Source organism: Saccostrea echinata, unplaced genomic scaffold, assembly GCF_033153115.1.
Source record: "Saccostrea echinata isolate AGI-Se365-2 ecotype Australia unplaced genomic scaffold, CSIRO_AGI_Sech_v1 ptg000009l, whole genome shotgun sequence".
NCBI lineage: Eukaryota > Metazoa > Mollusca > Bivalvia > Ostreida > Ostreidae > Saccostrea > Saccostrea echinata.
The window spans coordinates 48998537-49020143 of record NW_026889758.1 but is presented as its reverse complement, the minus strand read 5'-3'; the positions used below and the strand labels follow the sequence as shown (position 1 = coordinate 49020143).

The following is a 21607-nucleotide window of genomic DNA, read 5'->3' as shown; positions in this document are numbered from 1 at the left end:
GCCGACGCGCCGAATACAATTAGCCTCGAGAACGCACCTGTCGCACACGATGAGTTCCGGGTCGACTTGTTTGGGCAAGCAACGAGGTCGGTGTATTTCGCAGTAGGCCTATCAGGAAGTTTTTTATCAGTGTATACGTGACTACTTCCATGACGAGGTAGCCACGTTAGCTGGAAGGGGAAATGCCGAAGAAGGAGGATTCGGCAAAACCCTCCGGCCCTGATCCGGGGGGCGATGGGGAGACAGAATTAAGAAATCGAAAACAAGGTCGACAAAAACCTAAAGCAGAGCAGGCAGCAAATAAAGACCAAACTGGACAAGACACGACAAGTCCACAAGAGTCACAAGCACCACCGCAACAGCAACCTCTGCCGCAACAAGTGCCATACCAACAACCTGATATCATTTACATTCCTGCCAACAGGATAATATTTGCCATACCTAAGTGGATATGCTATCCTGTCTTGGTGATTTTAGCCATTGGCTTCATTGCCATGGGTGGGTATATTGGAGACAGGGTATGGAAGTATTATTACGGCATTGTCCCATGGGATCCTGAATCCGGACTGAAGAGCGTCATTGGTGAGGCTGGGGTGGATTTTTTCCGTCAGTATGATCGAGATCTGGATGGAAAACTATCCCTGGAGGAATATGAAGCTATGTACTACAGGCTGCTAGGAGATGGTGTAAATGTAAGGACAGCAATAATGTAGCATTTTATAATGGTACCATGTATACAGTGTTAAAGCTGGTTATTTAACATGTTATTAATGTTGGTAATTTCTTTAAAATGCAATTAATGCAAGTTATGCTGGCAAAATTTTTACAAATTCAAATCTTATTCAAAATATGAATTTTTTTCTGAAAATGACATGTTCAATATTGTTTCATGATTATTTATTTATACAGATAACAGCAGTTCCAGAGTACACGCAGCTTATTGATGAAGATGATGAAGTTTTGACAGCCAGAGCCAGCTTTAAACCTCTTCTGTTAGAAACCATGACAAAAGATTTCAATGAATCAGTAAGTAACAAACTTAATACAGTGTTATGAATATAATTTTTGATAATACTGGTTTGGACAGTACTGTTTGAAGTACAATGATTTATAGCTTTACACAACACTTTAATACAAAAAAGTTACTTTTGCTGTTTTGTCAGCTGTTGCATGGCATAATATGTTTGTCAAACAAGCAGTTAGGATTTTATTTCATTGTTGATATGGCACAGATGCTGAAATTTTGTTATCAAAATTCAAAAATGATATCCATGTGAATGTAACAGGTTGCTGAAATTGTAACATGAATCTTTTAGTATTTTAAAATGAAACTGACTGAAACAAAATTAAGATAGATCCTTCATATTTATCCTTTAATTTAAAATGTTTACCATATTATCTAAGAGCAAGAATACAAACAATGAAATTAGAACAAACCATTACAAAGTTTCAATTTTACTTTATAACTTTGACCTTTATTCTAGTTCTTGTCTGATAATATGGATTCCTTGATCGGGTTAAAGAAATGGACAACTTTGACCCAAGAATGGAATAATTATGGTGCTCGACACTTTAAAGAAGCCTTTTTCCCAGATGACCCAAAACTGCTCAATGAAGTTGGAGAAGTTTATGACATCTATACCATGGATGAAGGAATCTTTGCCAAATTTGACATGCAGATGAAATCCAGTAATCGCTACAATCCTCCTAAGGTGGAGGACAGACTAGTCCTCATTCATAGACTCTTAGCAATGTTCCATCCTCGTCCATTCCTCAGAACAAGGTTTGCTCCTCAGGGAGCCAAAGCCACTGTGAGGGCATTCAATGACAAATATGTTGAAATTGTATTTAGGTAAAAGTCCTATACATGCTATAAGTGTGTGTTGATTTTTTTTTCCTGGAATTTGTTATATTTAAAATTTATCTAGTTAATCAACTTTCCCTTTTCTTGCCCTGTCATTTTAAATCATTATTTTACATAATTCATTATAAAACAAACTAACATCTGTCTCTAATTGTAGGATCCATGCCGAGTTTCAACTCAATGAGGCTCCATATTATCCTTTTTGGTTCACACCAGCTCAGTTCAAGGGCAGTCTCATAATATCTCGAGATGGCTCACACATTCAGTATTTTCACATGTATGTTCCAACAGACAAACGTCTCAATATTGGTAAGTTACTTCATGTAAGCAAAGTTATACCCCCTGCTTGAAAAGCAGTGGTATATAGTGATAGGGATGTCATTCTGTCCATTACACTTGGGCTTAGCCATCCCTTATCCACAACTCCTCTTACATCACTGAATGCAATTTAATGAAACTTTCACAAAATCTTTATTACATAGTGACATTGTGCATCTCCTCTTTTACATTTTGGTCAGACACATTTTTGGGGTTTCCTATAGCAAAACATAGACACTGACATTCTTTCTATAATGTTGGGGGTAACCATCTCTTATTCACAACTCCTCTTATACCACTGAATGAATTTTAATGAGACTTTCACAGAATCTTTATTACATAGTGCCATTTTGCATCTTCTATTTCATGTTCTGATCAGACAGAATGTTGGGGTTTTCCATAGCACAACATGGACTTTGCAATTATATTCACATGGGGGGAGGGTTACACATGTAGTATTCTTTGTACTATCAGTTGAATAGAGAAAACAATCGAAATCAATTAGGACTTTGAAAAATAACATCCAAAAATGAAATATAAATTATTTACCAAAATTTTATTGCAATAATCAAGGCGAGCATTTTTTCTTTTCAATTTGAATACTAACATCTTGTAATGTATTTCAGACATGGAGTGGCTGAATGGTCCAGAAACAGATGAAAACATGGAAGTAGATATTGGCTTCATGCCTCAAATGGAGATAACAATTTCTAGTCCATCTAAGAAAGTCCCCAAGGAGGACCAAGGGAAAGAACTGCCTGAGGATAAAAACATGGCTAAAACTGTCCAGAATATGAAGTGGACAAAGGAAATATCCATGTATGATGCTGAGAGGAATCTAGAAATAGCTTTTTATCCTTTCAAAAAGGTAAAACTTGCATTATTTATTGTTTAGATATCTTCTTCTAATTCCCAAATTTTGTGCATGTGTACTGTAGCATCAGGATCAGTTAGGCAAGATTTTAATGAATAGATATTGCAAGTCCAGGGTTGTAAATAACTACTTGCCCTCTCACAAATGCCAGTAATTTTGCCTGTGGGCGACCAACTCTTGAGGATGTTTAACCTAAATGGCAAGTAAGAATTTTATTGGACCTTTTCCGGAACCAGATTGTGGATTGGTTCTACCATCAAATGCACTTTCATTTTCACTGTTTTCTTCCTATAAAACATTTTCAAGGCCTAGAATCATGTTGATGATACACTTCCTTAAAAGTATGAAAATTCCTTCAACATTTATTTAATTTTCCTTTTATGTATCATCGGTAGTGGGTTTTTGTCTATATCCTTTTAAGATGCACACTCTGTATTATTCACAATTAGCAGCTTTATGTTCTTTAATTTTCCTCCTGAAATAAGAATGTTGAAGATGTTTTCTGATTTTTTGCAGCTTACCAAGGGTTAAAATATTTCATGTTATGAACTTTGAATGTCGGCAAAGTACGCTCTCTGTTATTTTACGATGGAAACATATACAGTGAAACCTGTCTAATCCAACATGCACTGGGAGACGAATTTTGTGTCGGATAAACAGGAAGTCAGATTGCACAGTGTAAAAATAAAAGGAAAATCGTAAAATGGGAACGAAATTAAACGTGGGAATCCACAGTGTGAAGGATTGCACAGTTGTCAGATTAGACAGTTTTCACTGTAATTCAAAATAAATCCTTGAAGGGAATGAAAACATGGAATTTCATACAAATGATGTCGAAATCCATACGATGAAAAATTGAAAAGAAATACGTACTGTGGAGAATAAAATATTTTTCTCTGAGATTATAATAAAAAAAGAGTTTTTACTAAGTGAACAGAAAAATTGTGGTCCCCAAAATATCGATGTGGGCTAGTAAAACTTGTGAAGTTGGGTTCCCACATGGCCCCTAAGGTTTAAAATGTTATTTGCAACCCTGAATTCTCAGATATAAATATTAAGATTAGCAGAAGGTGACCTGTATTTTGTCATTATTGTTCTGTAAAATTAAGCCATTTCTGAATAACTGCCTTTCTAGTAAGATCAATATAGAAAAACCAGAAATTTTTTCATTGGATGAAATGAAATTCTGGTGACAGATTTGACATACAAGTACAGAACATGTGTGAATTGTATTGCATTTTTGACAGATCACAGAAATTCAGTCTATGTTTACATTGCAGATTGTGTACCACAACTTCACAGATGCATTTGAAATAGCCAAAAAAGAAAATCGTCTGGTTCACCACATTTTACTTTGGGGTGCGCTGGACGATCAGAGCTGCTGAGGTTCCGGGCGTACTCTGAGGGAAACGGCCCTCGAGAGTACGCCCATCCTGGCTCTCCTCAATGAGAGCTTTGTCAGCAGCTGGTCACTCGTGGCTGATTTGAAGGTAAAAGTGACACTAATACTAATAGATGTGTCTCATTTTAAGGCCAATACACACATATACATGTAAAAGTGACATACACAGTTTTATTGTGTTGTTTTTTTTGATATGAATAGTGTTTGACCCACACTTCCCTGTTTACTATTACTGAATATTTAGCTGTTCAAAAACTGTTACCCCTTCCCATAGATTTCATCATTGTGTCATAATGTAATCAATGGAACTTGTCATATTCAACTTCAAGTTCTTCTTGTATTCATTCCATTTCATTTATTTAGAAGAATATTACATGTAAACTAAGTGCTTTACAGTCAAATTATTTCTACACTTGCTAATAGGCACACGGCACACCATTTAAATATAACAATTCTAATGTATTTTTTTATGCAGATAGTTTCATTATTTATGTCCCCCTTTTCAGGAACTTGAGAAAGATCCTCATCAACCTGAGTACAGCAAGATCGCCAGTCATTTCTTGGAGAACTACAAGTTCCCAGTCATGATGATGGTGGCATTACCAAATGGCACCATTCTTCACAAGGTCAATGCCAATGAGTTCATGGATGAAGGGGCGGACGGTGAAACTGAACCCTCCCTCTTCAGTACTCTAACAGGGACATTTGGGTAAGAGTATGGGAAAATTTGTTTTTAAATTAATAATGATTAAAACAGGACAACCTTTGACAAGACTCTGCTAGTCCAAATTTACATAAATGTTAAAGTGATGCTAGGTTTACTTTCAAATAGATATATATATGGATGGCCAAACTTCTTCCAAGCCATTAAAGAAATCAAAATGATACATGAATTCCAATTAGAAAAACCTATGGTATTTATTTGAAAACTTGCTAAAATTTATGCTACAAAACAGAGCAACACATTAAACTTACGCAGAGCTATCATGTAGAGCTGCAGGATTAAGAGTTTCTTGATTGTTCCATTGACAATAGCTAAAAGCACTGCTGTATTTAAATAAGAAATAAATGAATCTTGCTATTGAAAGAGTCCTTGATTTCCTATTCCCTTGAGGTTTTCTATTGGAAAAACTTCACTTATACTCCTCTTAACTACCCTTAAGTTTTGATTTCAAATGTAACAGGAGAGGAAAATTTTGGCCAGACTTGGACACAAACCTTGAACCATCCCCTAACTATGCAGGTGTTCTTACCAGTTAGCTACCTGGTCAATGCACCCATGTCTTATTACACTTACTAAAATAATATTTTACATTTCAATTAATAATATTCATTTTTTATCATATTCATATTTAGCATTCACTTTGTTTTAGGTTACATTTGACTGTTGTCCAGGGATATACAAATAAATTGGAAATGATGCTATTATGTTATTTTATAAAGTAGATTTTTTTTTTAAACAAAGCAACAGTTTGGAAAATGTTTTATTTCATTTTATTATACTTTCATGTAAATTATTTGAATCTGATTGGTCAAGAAACATTTTTAAAAAAGCCATATTGTTACCTTCTGAGAACAGAAACCATGCCCTCCATCATGAAATTATCTAGCAACAGAAAATCTAACTTAATATTATATTAATTGATATTACAGTGTTTAAAAAAAAACACCTGTGTGAAGTGTATGTGCATACAGTTCACATTCAGCATAATAGAACAAATATTGCATGTAGTTAAGGGTAACATTGGAAATTTTCACTCCAAGAAAACCATTGTCAACCTCAACTGCTCATTGTTAGCCAATGAATTTCTTGTTTTTTTTTTAGCCGTCATGGTAGCTCAGTCAGTCCGTGATCAGAAGGTTGTGTGTTTAAATCACGGCTGACCTAAGTTGATAAAAAATAGGTAGCAACTCTTCCTTCACCAAGCACTTTGGAGTGAAAGTTGCTGGTACTTAGGATGAGACCTTAAAAACCGAGGCCCCGGTAGGCATTGGCACAATAAAGAACCTTCACTGCTCAATGGCCCTGAGTGCCGAGTAAAGGTCTAAATTTGAAGCCCTTCACCAGTATATGGTGACATCTCTATATGAGTGAAAAATTCTCGAACGGGACGTAAAACAACATACAATCAATCAATCTTGGGATTTTTAATGCTACCCTCAACTACATAAATATTTACCTATATATATACATGTATAGTGTATATTTGAAAGGAGCTGAGGTAATGCGAAGAAGAAGCATTAATGTCATCTGATTTTGTTTTAGATTTCAGATTTCAGGACTGGGAAACAGATTCACCAATAAAACAATAAAAAAAAAATGTTATCAATTAACAACTTTCAGAAGAAAAATGTTGCCAGTGTTTACTTTGCTATGCTTGTTTTTCTAATTTTTACCAATTTTTCATGCAGATTATTCATTTATTGAGCATTTAATTAAAATCAATACTTATTATTACATCTCTAAAGAGAAAAATAATGTAAACAAATCTCTAGATTTTAGCCAACTGTACAGAATTTAATGATGATCATATTCTCGAGTTTTCCTATAGACAAGAGCATTCAGCAGCCCTAGGTGTAGCAGAGATTGAATCATGTTGACGTACAAAATGTACAGAGTCTGACACTATGTTTTATCTTTCTTTGGGTATTTAGAACTGTATGCATGGAGTTTGGGAATATGAATTTGTCTGCATGGGTCAGAGATTCCCTTAATTGTTATAATCCCAATGTTTTGCATATGCATGAATCTTACTGTTTGGATTAGTTCCGTACTTTATTATATTGGTTTAAATCTTGTAAGCAGGAGACAAATACCTATTATATTCACATTCTATAAAGTAGCACAAGTATGGGTTTACTAACGCAATAAATTATTTTTTCTGCATGACGTAAAATTACATAAGAGTAATGCACAATTCCACAACAAGAGGTTAAAATTAAAACAATGCAGATGGCTTGCATGGATCTTTATACATTTAGGGGGAAAACATTGGATTTGTAAATAAAAAAAAATTATTAATTAAACACACTTCCGACAGGTTGAGTAGATACATGTAATCAACATAGGTTCCATTACTGGTATTTAAGTGTTCAGGAGTGTGAATTATAATGCCCATTTATTTGGGAACTTCTATCATGGAATAAACTTTTTACAGGGAATTCATCGAAAAAGTCAATCCCAAACCCAAGAAAATTACAGCTTCTAATAGGCTAGGAGGACCTCAAGGGGACACGATGTGCCCCCGCCTAAAACAAGATATGGAAAAATTTAAAGCAGATGGGTATGTATGGCCGTGATGACTTTAGTATAGTCTCTTCAACACTTGGGAGTGTTTAAAGAGTTTTACAAATCTAATTCTCACAGTTCTTGTTTTCGCTCACTTGCCATTGTCTCTCTGTTGTGAACTTAACACCTAATACATGTTTGGTCAACATTGCACATCACTCTTGGTGACATAGACCCTGTAGGAACAAAATGCATGGGCATGCTCATTAATTGTACTGTTATGGATCAATTTTGGGACAGATGGATTAGGATATGTAAAGAAGAGAGGGACCAGATATGATATTCGAATGTGGTTAAAGCAAAACTGAGATTTGATTTTTCACAATCTAGAACCATGTTAATGAATCTTGTTATCTCCCCTTACCATCACAACTACTCTAATACTTAGAGGTGATTATCTGCAGACCATGTTTTACCTGCTTTTAAATTTAATCTTGAAGGTAGTAAGAACTGTCCTGATGATGAAAAGTATTTCTAAAACTGGATTAATTTTGATAAGTGGCATTGAATTCTTGGATACTATCAAGTTTTTTAACCTAATTGTTTGTTCACTATGGTTTAGGGTATATTATGTACACACTGCTTATTTTTATCTGTACTAAGGTTTTGTGTATGCATTAAATATTCTGTCAGTTGTTGCTTTGGTTAACCTGTCTTCAGCCTTTGATAATGCTAATATATTATAATTTTTTGCTTGTTTTTAAGATAATTCATGAAAAGAAAACAAATCAAGCTAATATAGTAAAAGTTCTTTACTCTTTCTTGATGTAATTAAGCATGGAATTATTTTAAATAAGAAAGAATTGGGTTCAGTCTGAAAAAAAAATATTGTTTTTTTTTCACTGCATGCCAATTTTGTTGTAGATCACTAATTTTGAATTTTGATTTTTTTTTTCTTGGCAGATTTAATGGTCCACAAGAATACCACTACATGAAATTCCTACAGCATGCCATACAGAAATCAGCTCCTTTCATGCCTGATGCATTTTTTAGAACTGTGTAAAAATTAACACTCACCCCCTATTTTCAACATTGTCCATTTTTGTTGCAGATTTGAGGATTCACATACCTATTACTACCATGTTTTTCTGAAGGAGGGAATTAAAAGGTCAAAAGAATACCAACCATCTACATAAACAGAAATTCAGCTTCTATTTACAAATCACTGGAACTTTATAAATTTAAATGTTTTACTATAAGTTTATTGTATCTGGTTCTAGATTGTTCTAATCCATGCAAGTTTAAATCTGCAAAGAAATCCAATATTATGGACAATTGCCAAATTCATTTATTATATCTATTTATGTATTAAGATTTTATAAGTATTTGAAGTCCTTGTAATGTAAATAATTGTATGAGTCTTCTACAATCAGGGTATTGAACACACAATACCAGGTATTTAATATTATAGTAAATTATATTTCTATTAGCAATAATGGATCTCGTCTCTCGCTGTTACTGTTTTGGGGGGGACTTTTTATCAATTTATGACTTTTTATTATAACTTTTATGCTTTTTTCTCTTTGCATAATTTTGTTCTTTGTTTATATATCTCATTCATATTATTCTGTGAATTTTATGATTCTGATGATTTTTCATCCAATGAAATAGATATTTTGGCATATTACAGTCACACCTGCATCCATATCCTTGGATAATTTATTGAACATATGTTGTATTTAAAAACCTAACAATTATCAGCAACCTTTAAGATATTTATATATATCAAAACTTTAGAAAGTCACAAGCAAACAAATCAAAATATCAGTTTCATTTTTATCATAGTAAAAAATGATTTACCAAGACAGTTTTTACTTTAATTTATGAAGAATGTTTCATGTACATTTATATTATAATTGACTATCAGTTTTCTGTCCATTGATGACTTGAACTGTTTTTATCTGTAATGAAGGCTTTGTCTAAAAGTTTTTTTAAACTTGACATGGCTGGAGGAATAATAATGGGCAGACAACTCATCACTGACAGAAAAAATAATAGTCAATCCATATTAATGTGTATGTACCTGATAGCAGTCTTCATAACAATGCTCTTAGTATTATTGTAGATATGCTGTGTGATTTTGTAACCAGGATGATCAGTCTGTGATTATACTTTCTTTACTGCTTTATTTCTTGTAATAAAGATTTTAAAAATCATTATTATGTTCTTAATGACCAGGTATCATTCATTTATTCTGTATGATACACATCTATATGTATATTTGCACAATTCTGGGAGGAAAACAATGTGTAAAGTTAGCAAGACTTGCATGAATTAAACATTAATTTCTTTCTATGATTCAAAATAATTACTTCAAAGAGATTAGATCTAGTATATGTTCTAAGATATGGCAATAGACTGTGTGACTATAAATGAATGTGATTAAACAAAGGGGACACATGAAGTGTCACATACATGCAATATTTGGAATGAAGTACTATGCAGCCAGAGAAAGATGCTTACAATTTTGGAGTTAAATTGTCAACAGTATGTTATTCAAGAAATAAGATCTCATTTTTAGAGTTTCATTGGGATATGACATGAAGTTGGTCACTTCATCAAATTTTATAATGCCCAAAGGGCATTATCTAAAATTTGAACTTAAGAAATCAAAGTTCTTTTGAAAATTCAGGGAAGTTATTTGGCTTCTAAATCGACAGGAGTCTTCTGTTTAAGTAATAAAGAGCAAAATCTCACAGATAACTGACTTGAATTTTACGTAAATTACACAAAAATTTCATACCATGAACTTTGTCTTTTTGACCTCAAAATCAATATCTGAGAGTGATTTTTTAAGTCATTGGGAGTTATGATATCAATTTTCCTTCCAATATCTCTAAGAGATTATGCAATATCCATCAAAATGAAATCATTCAGAATATTTGAGTGATGGGGGTATTAATTTCAGCCAGATGTTTTACATGTAAACTTTAAACTTGATTTTTAATATAAACAAAAGAAATAATCAGTTCATTATTATTATTATATAAATTCAATTCAATTCAGTTGTTTATTTACCAATTAAGGGCCCTCATGGGGCAAAAAGAAAGTACATTGTAAATTAACATTTATATATAGTCATATACATGTAATACAATAGACATACACACAAGAGAGAAAGAGTTGCATGATTGATAGGAGAAAGACATAAAAAAAAGGAATAAACCAGATAGTTCTTACACAAATTCTGTACAAATAAAGATATATATATATATATATATATATATATATATATATATATATATATATATATTATATATATATATATTATATATAGATTTATTATACCCCCGCTCCGAAGGAGAGGGGGTATACTGTTTTACCCTTGTGTGTGTGTGTTTGTGCCCATATCAAAAAATAATACATAAAAGTATATTTTTAATATATTTTTAATACAATCATTTTCGTATTGTTTAAAATTAATACAGAAAAAATATATTATTTTTGTATCACCAACAAATAGGTAGATTATTTTTGTATTAAAATCTGACTTTGATTTTTTACAGGGTATTATTTTTGTATTTTTTGGGACTTAGATTATTTTCAGTATATCATTTTTGTATTTTTGTGGACTTAGTTTTTTTCAAGTGTATTTTTTCTGTATTAAAATTGAACTTAGTAATTTTACAGAAAATTACATACAGTTAATCTGTATTATTTTTGTATTAAAATTGAACTTAGTAATTTTACAGAAAATTACATACAGTTAGTCTGTATTATTTTTGTATTAAATTTGGACTTAATAATTTTTCAAAAAATACTATAGTCAGTATGTATTTTTTTTATATTTATTTTGGACTTAGTGTTTTCTTTTACTGAAATTTGTATTTCTTTGAACTTAGGAAAATTTACAGAAGTTCTTGCAATAAGTCTGTTGGAATTAATATTTTTTCTCAGATTTTATTAATTAAGACCACTGCTATAAAGGTTGCTTTTATACTATTTACATTTAATTGCTATTTAGAACAGAAAACTTCAGTAGTTTAAATTTGTTAACTAAACAATTTCATTTTTAAAACATGTCTTTACTAGGTGTGAAATTGTCATTTGGAAAGAGATAGATACGTCTAAGGGGACACCTGTGCTGTACATGATACTTGTAAACACGCGGTAAATTTTGAAGTTTCAGAGTTTCAGACTTTCTTTTTGTGTTGAAAATTTTACAGCGTGTTTACAACCGAGTGTTTACAACTATCGCCAAAAGCACAGGTGGCCACCTGCAGGCTAACAATAGACGAGTACATGTTATACTACTCAAAGAAATAACATGATTTACCCGTGAAAACACATCCCAACCAAAACAAAAACAAACAACATGAAGAGTTCCACTAAATACAGTACCTACGATGTTTTCTTGACTATACAACTCAACGTAGTATACATTATATTTAATTCAGTACGTATTACAATTACATGGAATAGAACTATTTAATTATCCGCTTTTAGAAAAAAATTAAATAAGAAATTATTACGAAAGAATATCATAAAATAATATAGAAAATGTTGTGAAATTGGTGTAAAGGATAGTTGTTAAACATTATTTCAATCTCTGGTACCGTATGTATGAGTTAAGTTGTCCATCAAAAAGGCTATATATTATGTATCTCCCGCTCGTTTTGATCATTATATTTGAACTTTATGGTCTACTTCACAGGTCAACTTGAATATAAAAATGGCTGCTCTCAGCGGAAATGATGACCGGAAATAACGATGTTTCGTAATCGGTAAATTCCGTAAGGAATAAAAAATGATTCTGATAATTAAATTGAACATCGTTTTTTTCTAACATAATTTTAGGTTTGTTCAATTGATTCAAGATATTTAAAACCATGTAAATATGTTTTCTCTAACTGTTCCGATCTCAACATCGGTAATTTTCGTATATGTGACACAATATGATTGGTCAGATTTTAAAACTCTTCCGTACTGTTCTCTGATTGGTCAACAATATTTCACCCACGCCATTTTGAGAATTCTTCCCGGGACGTGTTGAGAAATCTGGAGGTGATTTTGAATAAACTCTCATTTGCTCGCGAGTAAAATGGATTGAAAAACAGAAGTGCAGCATAATAATGGTACACAGGATCATATATATGAACCAAGGAAAGCAAATACATAAGGAGACTGACGTTTTTTAGGCATCATATCTGGACTTTTCTGGTGTAAACAACGACAGTTGCGGTAAGATTATGTATATTTTAGCACATTAAAGTTTCAGTTTTTTAAATAATAACTTAGTACAAAGATAGAGGAACAAAGAATGCCTTTTTTACCCATTTTGTAGTATTGTAGAAAGATAAAATAGTACGGTTATTGGCCATATGGGGAACAAGGGTTTTTGTGATAAATTCTGATTGGGGAGAGAGGGGTGGAAGATTGGGGTAATTTTCAAGCCTTTGGCTTCCTAGTTCTATTTCATTCCAATTTTTTCAAGTTTACCATAGACGAATTATTTATTTTCCCTTCAAAAACAATTCTGTAATTTGTATAAACTCAATTTTTTTCGGGGGGGGGGGGTAGGTTGGGTTCGGGGGGGGGGGGGGGGCAGTTTATTTAAATAACATTGGGGCACACATTTTGTTTACTCTTTCAACATTTTCAAGGACAGATTGTTTATTACAAATATTTTTTTAAAAATATTTTATAAATCAGTCCCCCCCCCCCTTTTTCTTCTCCAGATTGTCAAATCAAATGGTTGTCCCCTAAGAAACCCCAGATTAAAGAAAAGTAATTTCAATGGTACAATTGTACGGAATTTGGTGAACTCCGCTGGATCTTTTGGAATTTCAATTTATATTTATTGTTAATTTTAGTCAGCAGAACATTGAAGAAAAGCTGATTAGTCATGGAGGAAGAAGATCCCTCTCAAGAAAGTATTGGGTGTGTGAGCTAAACAAAATCTATATAGAATTATTTTGGATGTGAAAATGTGTGGTTTGTTGAGGTAATGGTTCATTAAATTTTATCATTATATCATTCTGTTCTATATTTCACAGTGATGAAGTCAGATGAGATGACAGGTTTTGTGATTTGAAGATGGACTTCTGCAACAAAGTAAACACTCCTCTACCTTTTCCATACAAAAGAAACAGCAAAGCAGAGAGATCGAAACATGTGGTAAAAATACAAAGAAAACAGGATTAGTTAAACTTGTGAAAAATATCAAGACTATTGAAGAGCAGATTATATGTAAAAAGAAAGACTACAATTGGTAGCTGAATCAGTAGCCTGGCCACATTAATTACTTTTTAATTAGCTATTTGTACATTTAAGGTAATCTGACTGAGTTACTAAAATTGTTATTTAACAAATATTTCAAATAAATAAAAGATTTTTGAATAACAATCAATAGATGCTATTAAGAACCTCAATCTCCAACCCCTTTTCTTCAAATAACAATTTTTGCCCATGATCATTTTTGTAGTTTTTAAAACTCTGTTTTGTATTATTTTAAGCATTTAAATGTATTTTTTGTCTATCATTCTTGTACTTTTTTGATATTTTTGAAATAAAATCCTTCATGCTGATAAAAATACAAAAACAATACAAATTAATACAAAATTAATACATTCTATATTTTTTTCATACTTTTTTTGTGCACTGTATTATTTTCATATTTTATATCTTTTTTGTACTTTTAATTTATCCAGATGAAAAAATACAAAAATAATATATGTGATACAAAATTAATATATTCTATATTTTTTTTGTATTTTAATTCTTAAAGGTGAAAAAATACAAAAATAATATATGCTAATACAAAATTAATACATTCTGTATTTTTTCTATACTTTTCTATGGACTGTATTATTTTTATACTTTGGAGAGGAAAATAGAGAAATAATACAAAAGTACAAAAACAATACGTTTTTACAGGTCATGTGTATCATTTCTGTATTATTTCGAAAAAATAAAGTATATTAAAAATATATTTTTCTGTGTTTGGCTTTTAAAAAGTCTATTATTTTTGACCTAAATTGGAACCAAGATTTAGAGGGTTCCAAATTTGGTCATTAAAAATATACTTTTTTTGTATTATTTTAGTATTTTTTTCTTGTATTATTTTTGTATTCATTTTCGATATGGGTGTGTCTGTCTGTCCATCCGTAACAAATTTTTCATCGCAGTTTTCTCAGCAACTACTCATCACAGTTGCTTGAAATTTTAACACACTCTTTGTTTAGGCATGCCATATGGTGGGATTCATTTTTGTACGAATCCATGGTCAACTTCCTGTTTATCCGTGTTCCAGATACCGAAGTTCAACTGTATATTTTGTCATATTCACATTTTCAAATTCCATAACATCCTTCCATTTCAATAGGTATGACATCATTAAAAAAATAAAAATTTTCTTTCACTTTCTTTATTTTGTCCAATTGTTTTCCAAATTACCAGTACAATTTAACTGATTAGAAGAAAGAAAAATCATAATGATATGCATGAACAATACAAGGATAGTACACAATGTACATGTAAATTCACATTATTCTTAGTAATGCTAGAATTTTAAACCTGAGATCATAATTTGAAACAGTAGAACCATCGGCCAAATTGCTCACCCTAGCACTGTGGCTAGGAAAAAAGCAAAAATCAGTTCAGTAATGAAAAGTTTAAATGCATAAGTGGCCGTGACCTACACCTAAAAGAGGGGAATGATTTGAACAAAAAGTAAGGATGCTTACATATTTCTCTGATTAAATGTGCAGCACCTGAAGCAAGTCCAGTAAATTGCATCCTTAGTTGTATCATCCATGCAGGTTTGATCAACATAGGGCTTATAGTTACTTAAGAATGAATCTGCTCCCACAACTTTAACCTGGTCACTCATCTGGAAAATGTAGCTCAAATCCAGCATCTGAAGCAAGCCTGGTAGTGTGCATCCTTAGTTGAATCATCCAAGCAAGTTTGGTCAATATATGGCTTATACTGTATACAGAAAGTTTTGCCTCTGTTTTATTTTTGCTCCTTTCACCCTAGACACAACTCGACAAATTTAAGACAGGGCAAACTCAAAGACTACAGAATAATTTCTTAAACAGAACCTTGACTGGGCAAAAGCAAGGGCAAAAATAACACGGGGAGGAGGGGGGGGGGGCTATGATATATAATACTTACTTGGAAATGAGACGTGCTCCAAAAACTTTAACCTGCTCCAAAAGCATTAACCTTGTCATTCTTCAGCTGAAAACCTTGACAAGTACAATGAAACATGCTAGAAGTATCGTCCATGTATATCTGATTAATTTAGGGCATAGGGGTACTTGAAAAGAAATCTGCTCCAAAAGATTTAACCTGGGACGCTGACACTGAGTGTTTTTGTCTGTTGTTTAACATCCCTCTCGAGGATATATCACTCATATGGAGATGCCACCAATTGCCGGTGGAGAGCTGTTTTTGACCTATACTCAGCACTCATGATCAGAGCCATTGAGCAGTGAGGGATCTTTTTCGTGCCAGCACAGTCTACTCATCTGTTGTAAAATCAACATTTTCAATTTTTTTTTTATTTTCAAAATTCATTGGTACATTTTGTGTTGCACATATACCTTATTATGAACTCTGTGTGGGAAAAATGGATGGCATTGCATGTGCACTACATTATGATATAGAACAAGTTTAGAGAATGTTAACTTGAATTTCGTCTCAAATTTAACACATATTTTGACCTGACTCAAGATCTGTGATAAAGACTTGTATGTGATATCATGTTGAAAAGTCAATTGTATGAATTGCAGTACCAGAAATTATATTTTAAATGAAGAAGAAAATAAAGGAGATAACAAATTTCTAATAAATAATGAATTACTGAAGACCCATAGATTTTGGAAAAAAGGCCCATTGGACACAATGCTCACCCGAGTCAATATTGCCCTGTTCTTCTTCATCAAAGCAGAATTTTTCCTAGATATTCTTTTGTAAAACTTTGATATCCATTGTGTCCCCATCAAACCCCCTGGGATGGGTTATGATTTCAACAGCTTGAATCTACTCTATCTGAGGATGCTTCCATATCAATATGACTAATCATGGCTTTGCTTTTCTTGAAAAGAAGATTTTTAAAGATTTTTTCCCCTTATATTCCTATGTAAAACATTTATCCCTCCTTGTGGCCCTACTCAACCCCTTATATATTTTTTTCCTATACAGTGTATATTTCTATGTAAATCATTGATCCACCCTTGTGGCCCACTGAAATCTACACTACCTGAGGATGCTTCCACATCAGTATGACTAATCATGGCATTGCTGTTCTTGAGAAAAAGATTTTTAGAGATTTTTGCCTCTATCATACAATGTAAAACTTTGACCCCCCATTGGGGTTCCACCCTACCCCCTCTCCCCCCGAGGGTCATGATTTAAACAAACTTGAATCTACACTACATGAGGTTGCTCCCACTCAGTATGACTGATCATGGCATTGCTCTTCTTGAGAAGAAGATTTTAAAGACATTTGCCTATATAGTACATTGTATAACTTTGATCTCCCATTGTGGGACCAACCTACCCCCCAGGGTCATGATTTGAACAAATTTGAATCTATACTACATACCTGAGGATGCTTCCATATCAACGTGACTATTTCCCTATATATTCCTATGTAAAACTTTTGATCCCCCTTTGTGGCCCCATCCTACCCTCGGGGGTCATGATTTGAACAAATTTAAATCTACATTATATAATGAAGCATTCACACAAGTTCCAACTTTTTTTGCCCAATGGTTCTTGAGAAGAAGATTTTTATGCTACCAAATTTATACTAATTCTTAATTATCTTCCCTTGAAAGAGGGCATGGCCCTTCATTTGAACAAACTTGAATCTCCTTCATCCAAGGATCCTTTGTGCAAGTTTAGTTGAAATTGGCCCCGATGGTTCTTGAGAAGAAGTTAAAAATGTGAAAAATTTACAGATGGACAGCTAGACAGACAGAAGCTAAGACAGACTGACAACAGACAAAATGTGATCAGAAAAGATCACTTGAACTTTCAGCTCAGGTGAGCTAAAAATGAACACTAAATGGCTCTCCCATCTTGATGCAGGCCCTAGCTGATTGTAGGAATTAACTTTTGGGATATCATAAGTAATGTTTTACATGTATGTATTATTACACAAAAACAAACTTCTCCTCTGCTTTCAAGGGCTTGGAACCTTCTGCTTGAAAAAACACAGATCCTATAAATGCTGGGAAGCAATGTTTTTTTCAAGCAGGCAGCATTAAAAGTTTTGTGCTATTTTTCTTTCTTTTTAGTGCTTTTCTTTTTTGGTTTCTTCTTGTTTTTTTTTCTTTCTTTTTTTTTCCTTTTGTTTTTTCTTTTTCCTTTCATGTTTTTTTTCTTTTTGTTTGTTTGTTTTTTTTTTTTTGATTTTTTTTTTGGTTTTTTTTTTTGGTTTGTTTTTCATTTTTTTGTGCAAAACTTTGGCCAATGAGATCAGACAATTTAACATTACACTAGTCACAATTCATTGTTCACTGTCACAATTTAACATTTACTTCTAACATTTACATGTACTATCACTGCATAACTATTCACAATTTATCATTCACTGTCACAATTAACATTACTACTTATACACTTTAACATTTACATGTACTATCACTGCATATTTAGTCACATCAATACATGCTGATATACATTCAATAACACAATAAATCCTTAGTCACCATTAACCACCTTATTACAATAGCTTAAGTAAATGTGTACACACTACGGTAATCACAATTTAACATTTACTATCACTTTATATCCACAGTCACATCAATAATACATTGCATATATACTCATTTGAACAATAAATTCATTAAGTCGATCTCTGTCAACTATACATACTAACTACATAAGCTAAATAAATCTGTACTTAACAATTACAATATATCTAGTCACCTCAGTAATGCACATTGTATATATATTCAATTACACAATAAATTCAGAGTCACTATATCCACCCTCACTTTTTAATAAGTAGTTGTACATTCCAGGAATAATAATATGATATATAAAAATCACTTCTTCTGTAACATTTACACATAATTTTTTTGATGTTGGATAAGATAAAAAGAAAGATTTTAGATTTTTGAAAGACAAAGGAGCCTACAACTAGTCATGTTTTCAACCCCTCCTCCCCAGGCCAGCCTGGCAACCGTAGCGGCGAAGGACCCAAGAAGTTCCAACCAGTAATGCCCCAGGGTATCGACAAGGTCTACTTACAACTAGCCTTCAACTACTTCATCTAAACAATTTTATAGACGATATAACATTATAGCAAAATAATGATAGATGATAAAAGATATCTACATAAAATGATAAAAATAGCACAATTATCTCTTTGACATAGAGAAAAAAGTGGGGGTCAGTGTGGGAGGAAACCGGAGCACCCGGAGAAAACCCACGTGTCAGAGTGGGTGACCCCATACCCTCTTACAACTCAGACACCCATTTCCAAAACAAATTTCTCAAAAAAATATGTTCTGGATAATAACAAATTATAACATTGTAAACTGAATGTGCTTGTGTGTACTTCACAGATCTGGCTTTCTGCATTGTCATCTTTCTTTGTCTTTTTCCAAACATGATCACAAGGATATGCCTCTTCAATACTTTTATTTTCTGTCAATGAATAAGAAAAAAAGGTAACCATTAGGACTGATGAAGTAGAAAGGAAGAACAGAGTCCTACAGAATGGCATACTTGGATACTTATTCTCATACCTGAGGCGATCGATCCTTGTCATTCATAATGTCAAGCACATCCACATGACTTTATCTGAGTCTCCTACAGGGTACTGTCACAGAAAACATCAAAGCCCACTGTAAAATAGACGTTAATTAATATACTTCAGCATCTAAATAAGTACAAACAGAAATTAAGAAAAGAACAGACATATCTTAGCAAAATATTATATTGCTCTAACATAATGTTCTTCTGCTGTACTTTGTCAAAAAAGATCCTGGATTATTAATTATGTCACATACCTGATCAGTGACAGTTATCCACTTTGGTAAGTCCTACTGTTGAGAAGGTCATCATCCATCAGTCTTGACTTTTCTAAGTATTTCCACCAATTCCTGTCTAGCTGTAGCTGCTCATTTTAACATCTTGAAGGGTCAACATCCATCAATCTTGCATTTTCTAGGTTTTCCACCAATTCCTGTTTGGCTATAGCTGCTCATTTCCACATCTTACATTTCACAGTTTCTGTTTTTAAAAAATGAAAAAAAGGTAATAATCAGGTCCAATGAAGTAAAAATGAGAAACCAAAGGTCATAGAGAATGGCCTGCTAAGGGTAACTTTCACATACCTGAGGGTTCCTTGTCATTCATGTCAAGCACATCCACATGACTTTATCTGAGTCTCCTACTGGGTACTGTCACCAAATCATCAAAGCACACTATTAAATAGAAGTTAATATACATCTATCAGTAAATTAAGAAAAGAACAAACATATCTAAATAATATACTTCAAGGATCAAATATTCTTTTGCTGTACTTTTCCAAAAATGATCTTTGATCATTGATTATGTCACATACCTGATCAGTGACAGTTATCTACTTTGATATGTCTTGCTGTTGGGAAGGTCGATGTCCTTCAGTCTCTTCTTTCCCAGTTGTTTCCACCAATTCCTGTCTGGCTGTAATTACTCTTTTCCACATCCTGGAGGGTCACTGTCCATCAGTCTTGTCTTTTCCACTTGTTTCCACAAATTCCTGTCTGGCTGTAGCTGTTCATTTCCACATCTTGGAGAGTCAACATCTATCAGTCACATATTTTCCATTTGATTCCACCATTTCCTGTCTGGTTGTAGCTGCTGATTTCCAAATTCTGGAGAGTCAATGTCCACCATTCTTGTCTTTTACACTTGTTTCCACCAATTCCTATCTGGCTGTAGTTGCTCATTTCCACATCCTGAAGGGTCAATGTCCATTAATCTTGTCTTTTCCACTTGTTTCCACCAATTCCTGTCTGGCTGTAGCTGCTGATTTCCACATCCTGGAGGGTCAATGTCCATCAGTCTTGTCTTTTCCACTTGTTTCCACCAATTCCCGTCTGGCTGTAGCTGCTCATTTCCACATCCTGGAGGGTCAATGTCCATCAATCTTGTCTTTTCAACTTGTTTCCACCAATTCCCGTCTGGCTGTAGCTGCTCATTTCCACATCCTGGAGGGTCAATGTCCATCAATCTTGTCTTTTCCACTTGTTTCCACCAATTCCTGTCTGGCTGTAGCTGCTTATTTCCACATCCTGGAGGGTCAATGTCCATCAGTCTTGTGATAAGAAATAAGACATAAGGATACTTCTACTTTAATAAACTATTAAATAACTGACAGAGTGGTTCTCATTAATCCCAAAAGTTCAACATTATCAGCTTTACTATAAATGTTTAGCTTATAATCACATGTAGCTTGTATTCCTCTATTTTAAAAAGTGTTGGGAGCTGGTTGTGTGCTTCATTCTGCAATTTAATATATTGGCAAGGCATACTTTGCTTTTTTCACTATTTTATAAAAAAAAATGGCTAAATTTGTCATAGTTCCAAAGGATGAGAAACTTTCTCCCAGCACTTTTCACATGATGGAATTTGTCTCAACGAAAATGGTCGATTTTCAAAATAAAAAATGTATCCATATCTCACTGAAATTTTCACAATTTTTGTAGCTGTACGTATATTTTCTAATTTTAACCTAGCTGTCATGTGACAAACAGATCATATTATCAGTGATGTCACTGGCCAAACTCAGAAGAGAACCCTATATACTTGTACAGATAGCAGAATTTCCATTCAACAAAATTAAACATTATTTCTATTTTTAATATTGAATCTTTTTTATGGAATATATGATAATGCATACTTCCTATGAGT

General features: G+C 33.0%; 1 protein-coding gene and 2 long non-coding RNA genes across 4 annotated transcripts; 2 read left to right on the top strand and 1 right to left on the bottom strand.

Annotated features, from left to right (window-relative positions):
• The first annotated feature begins 74 nt into the window (after positions 1–74).
• LOC133182988 (selenoprotein N-like) lies at positions 75–9903 on the top strand. Of its 2 annotated transcripts, XM_061317894.1 has the most exons (9): positions 76–692; positions 910–1026; positions 1485–1852; positions 2022–2173; positions 2809–3050; positions 4337–4546; positions 4965–5167; positions 7617–7742; positions 8651–9903. In XM_061317894.1, the coding sequence occupies exons 1-9, from the start codon at positions 183–185 to the stop codon at positions 8748–8750; spliced, it is 2028 nt and encodes a 675-aa protein (XP_061173878.1). In that variant the 5' UTR covers positions 76–182; the 3' UTR covers positions 8751–9903. The 2 variants fall into 2 exon arrangements, with proteins under 2 accessions (XP_061173879.1, XP_061173878.1); XM_061317895.1 differs by lacking the exon at positions 7617–7742 and having other exon boundaries at positions 75–692; positions 8799–9903.
• Positions 9904–12754: 2851 nt separating this feature from the next.
• Positions 12755–14205, top strand: LOC133183874 (uncharacterized). Its single transcript, XR_009720755.1, has 3 exons — positions 12755–12928; positions 13561–13627; positions 13744–14205. It is a non-coding gene; the product is annotated as an uncharacterized LOC133183874 (long non-coding RNA).
• Positions 14206–18133: 3928 nt separating this feature from the next.
• LOC133183873 (uncharacterized) lies at positions 18134–20853 on the bottom strand. Its single transcript, XR_009720754.1, has 5 exons — positions 20277–20853; positions 20047–20136; positions 19720–19942; positions 19456–19554; positions 18134–19354 (listed from the first exon to the last, which is right to left on the bottom strand). It is a non-coding gene; the product is annotated as an uncharacterized LOC133183873 (long non-coding RNA).
• Positions 20854–21607: the final 754 nt, after the last annotated feature.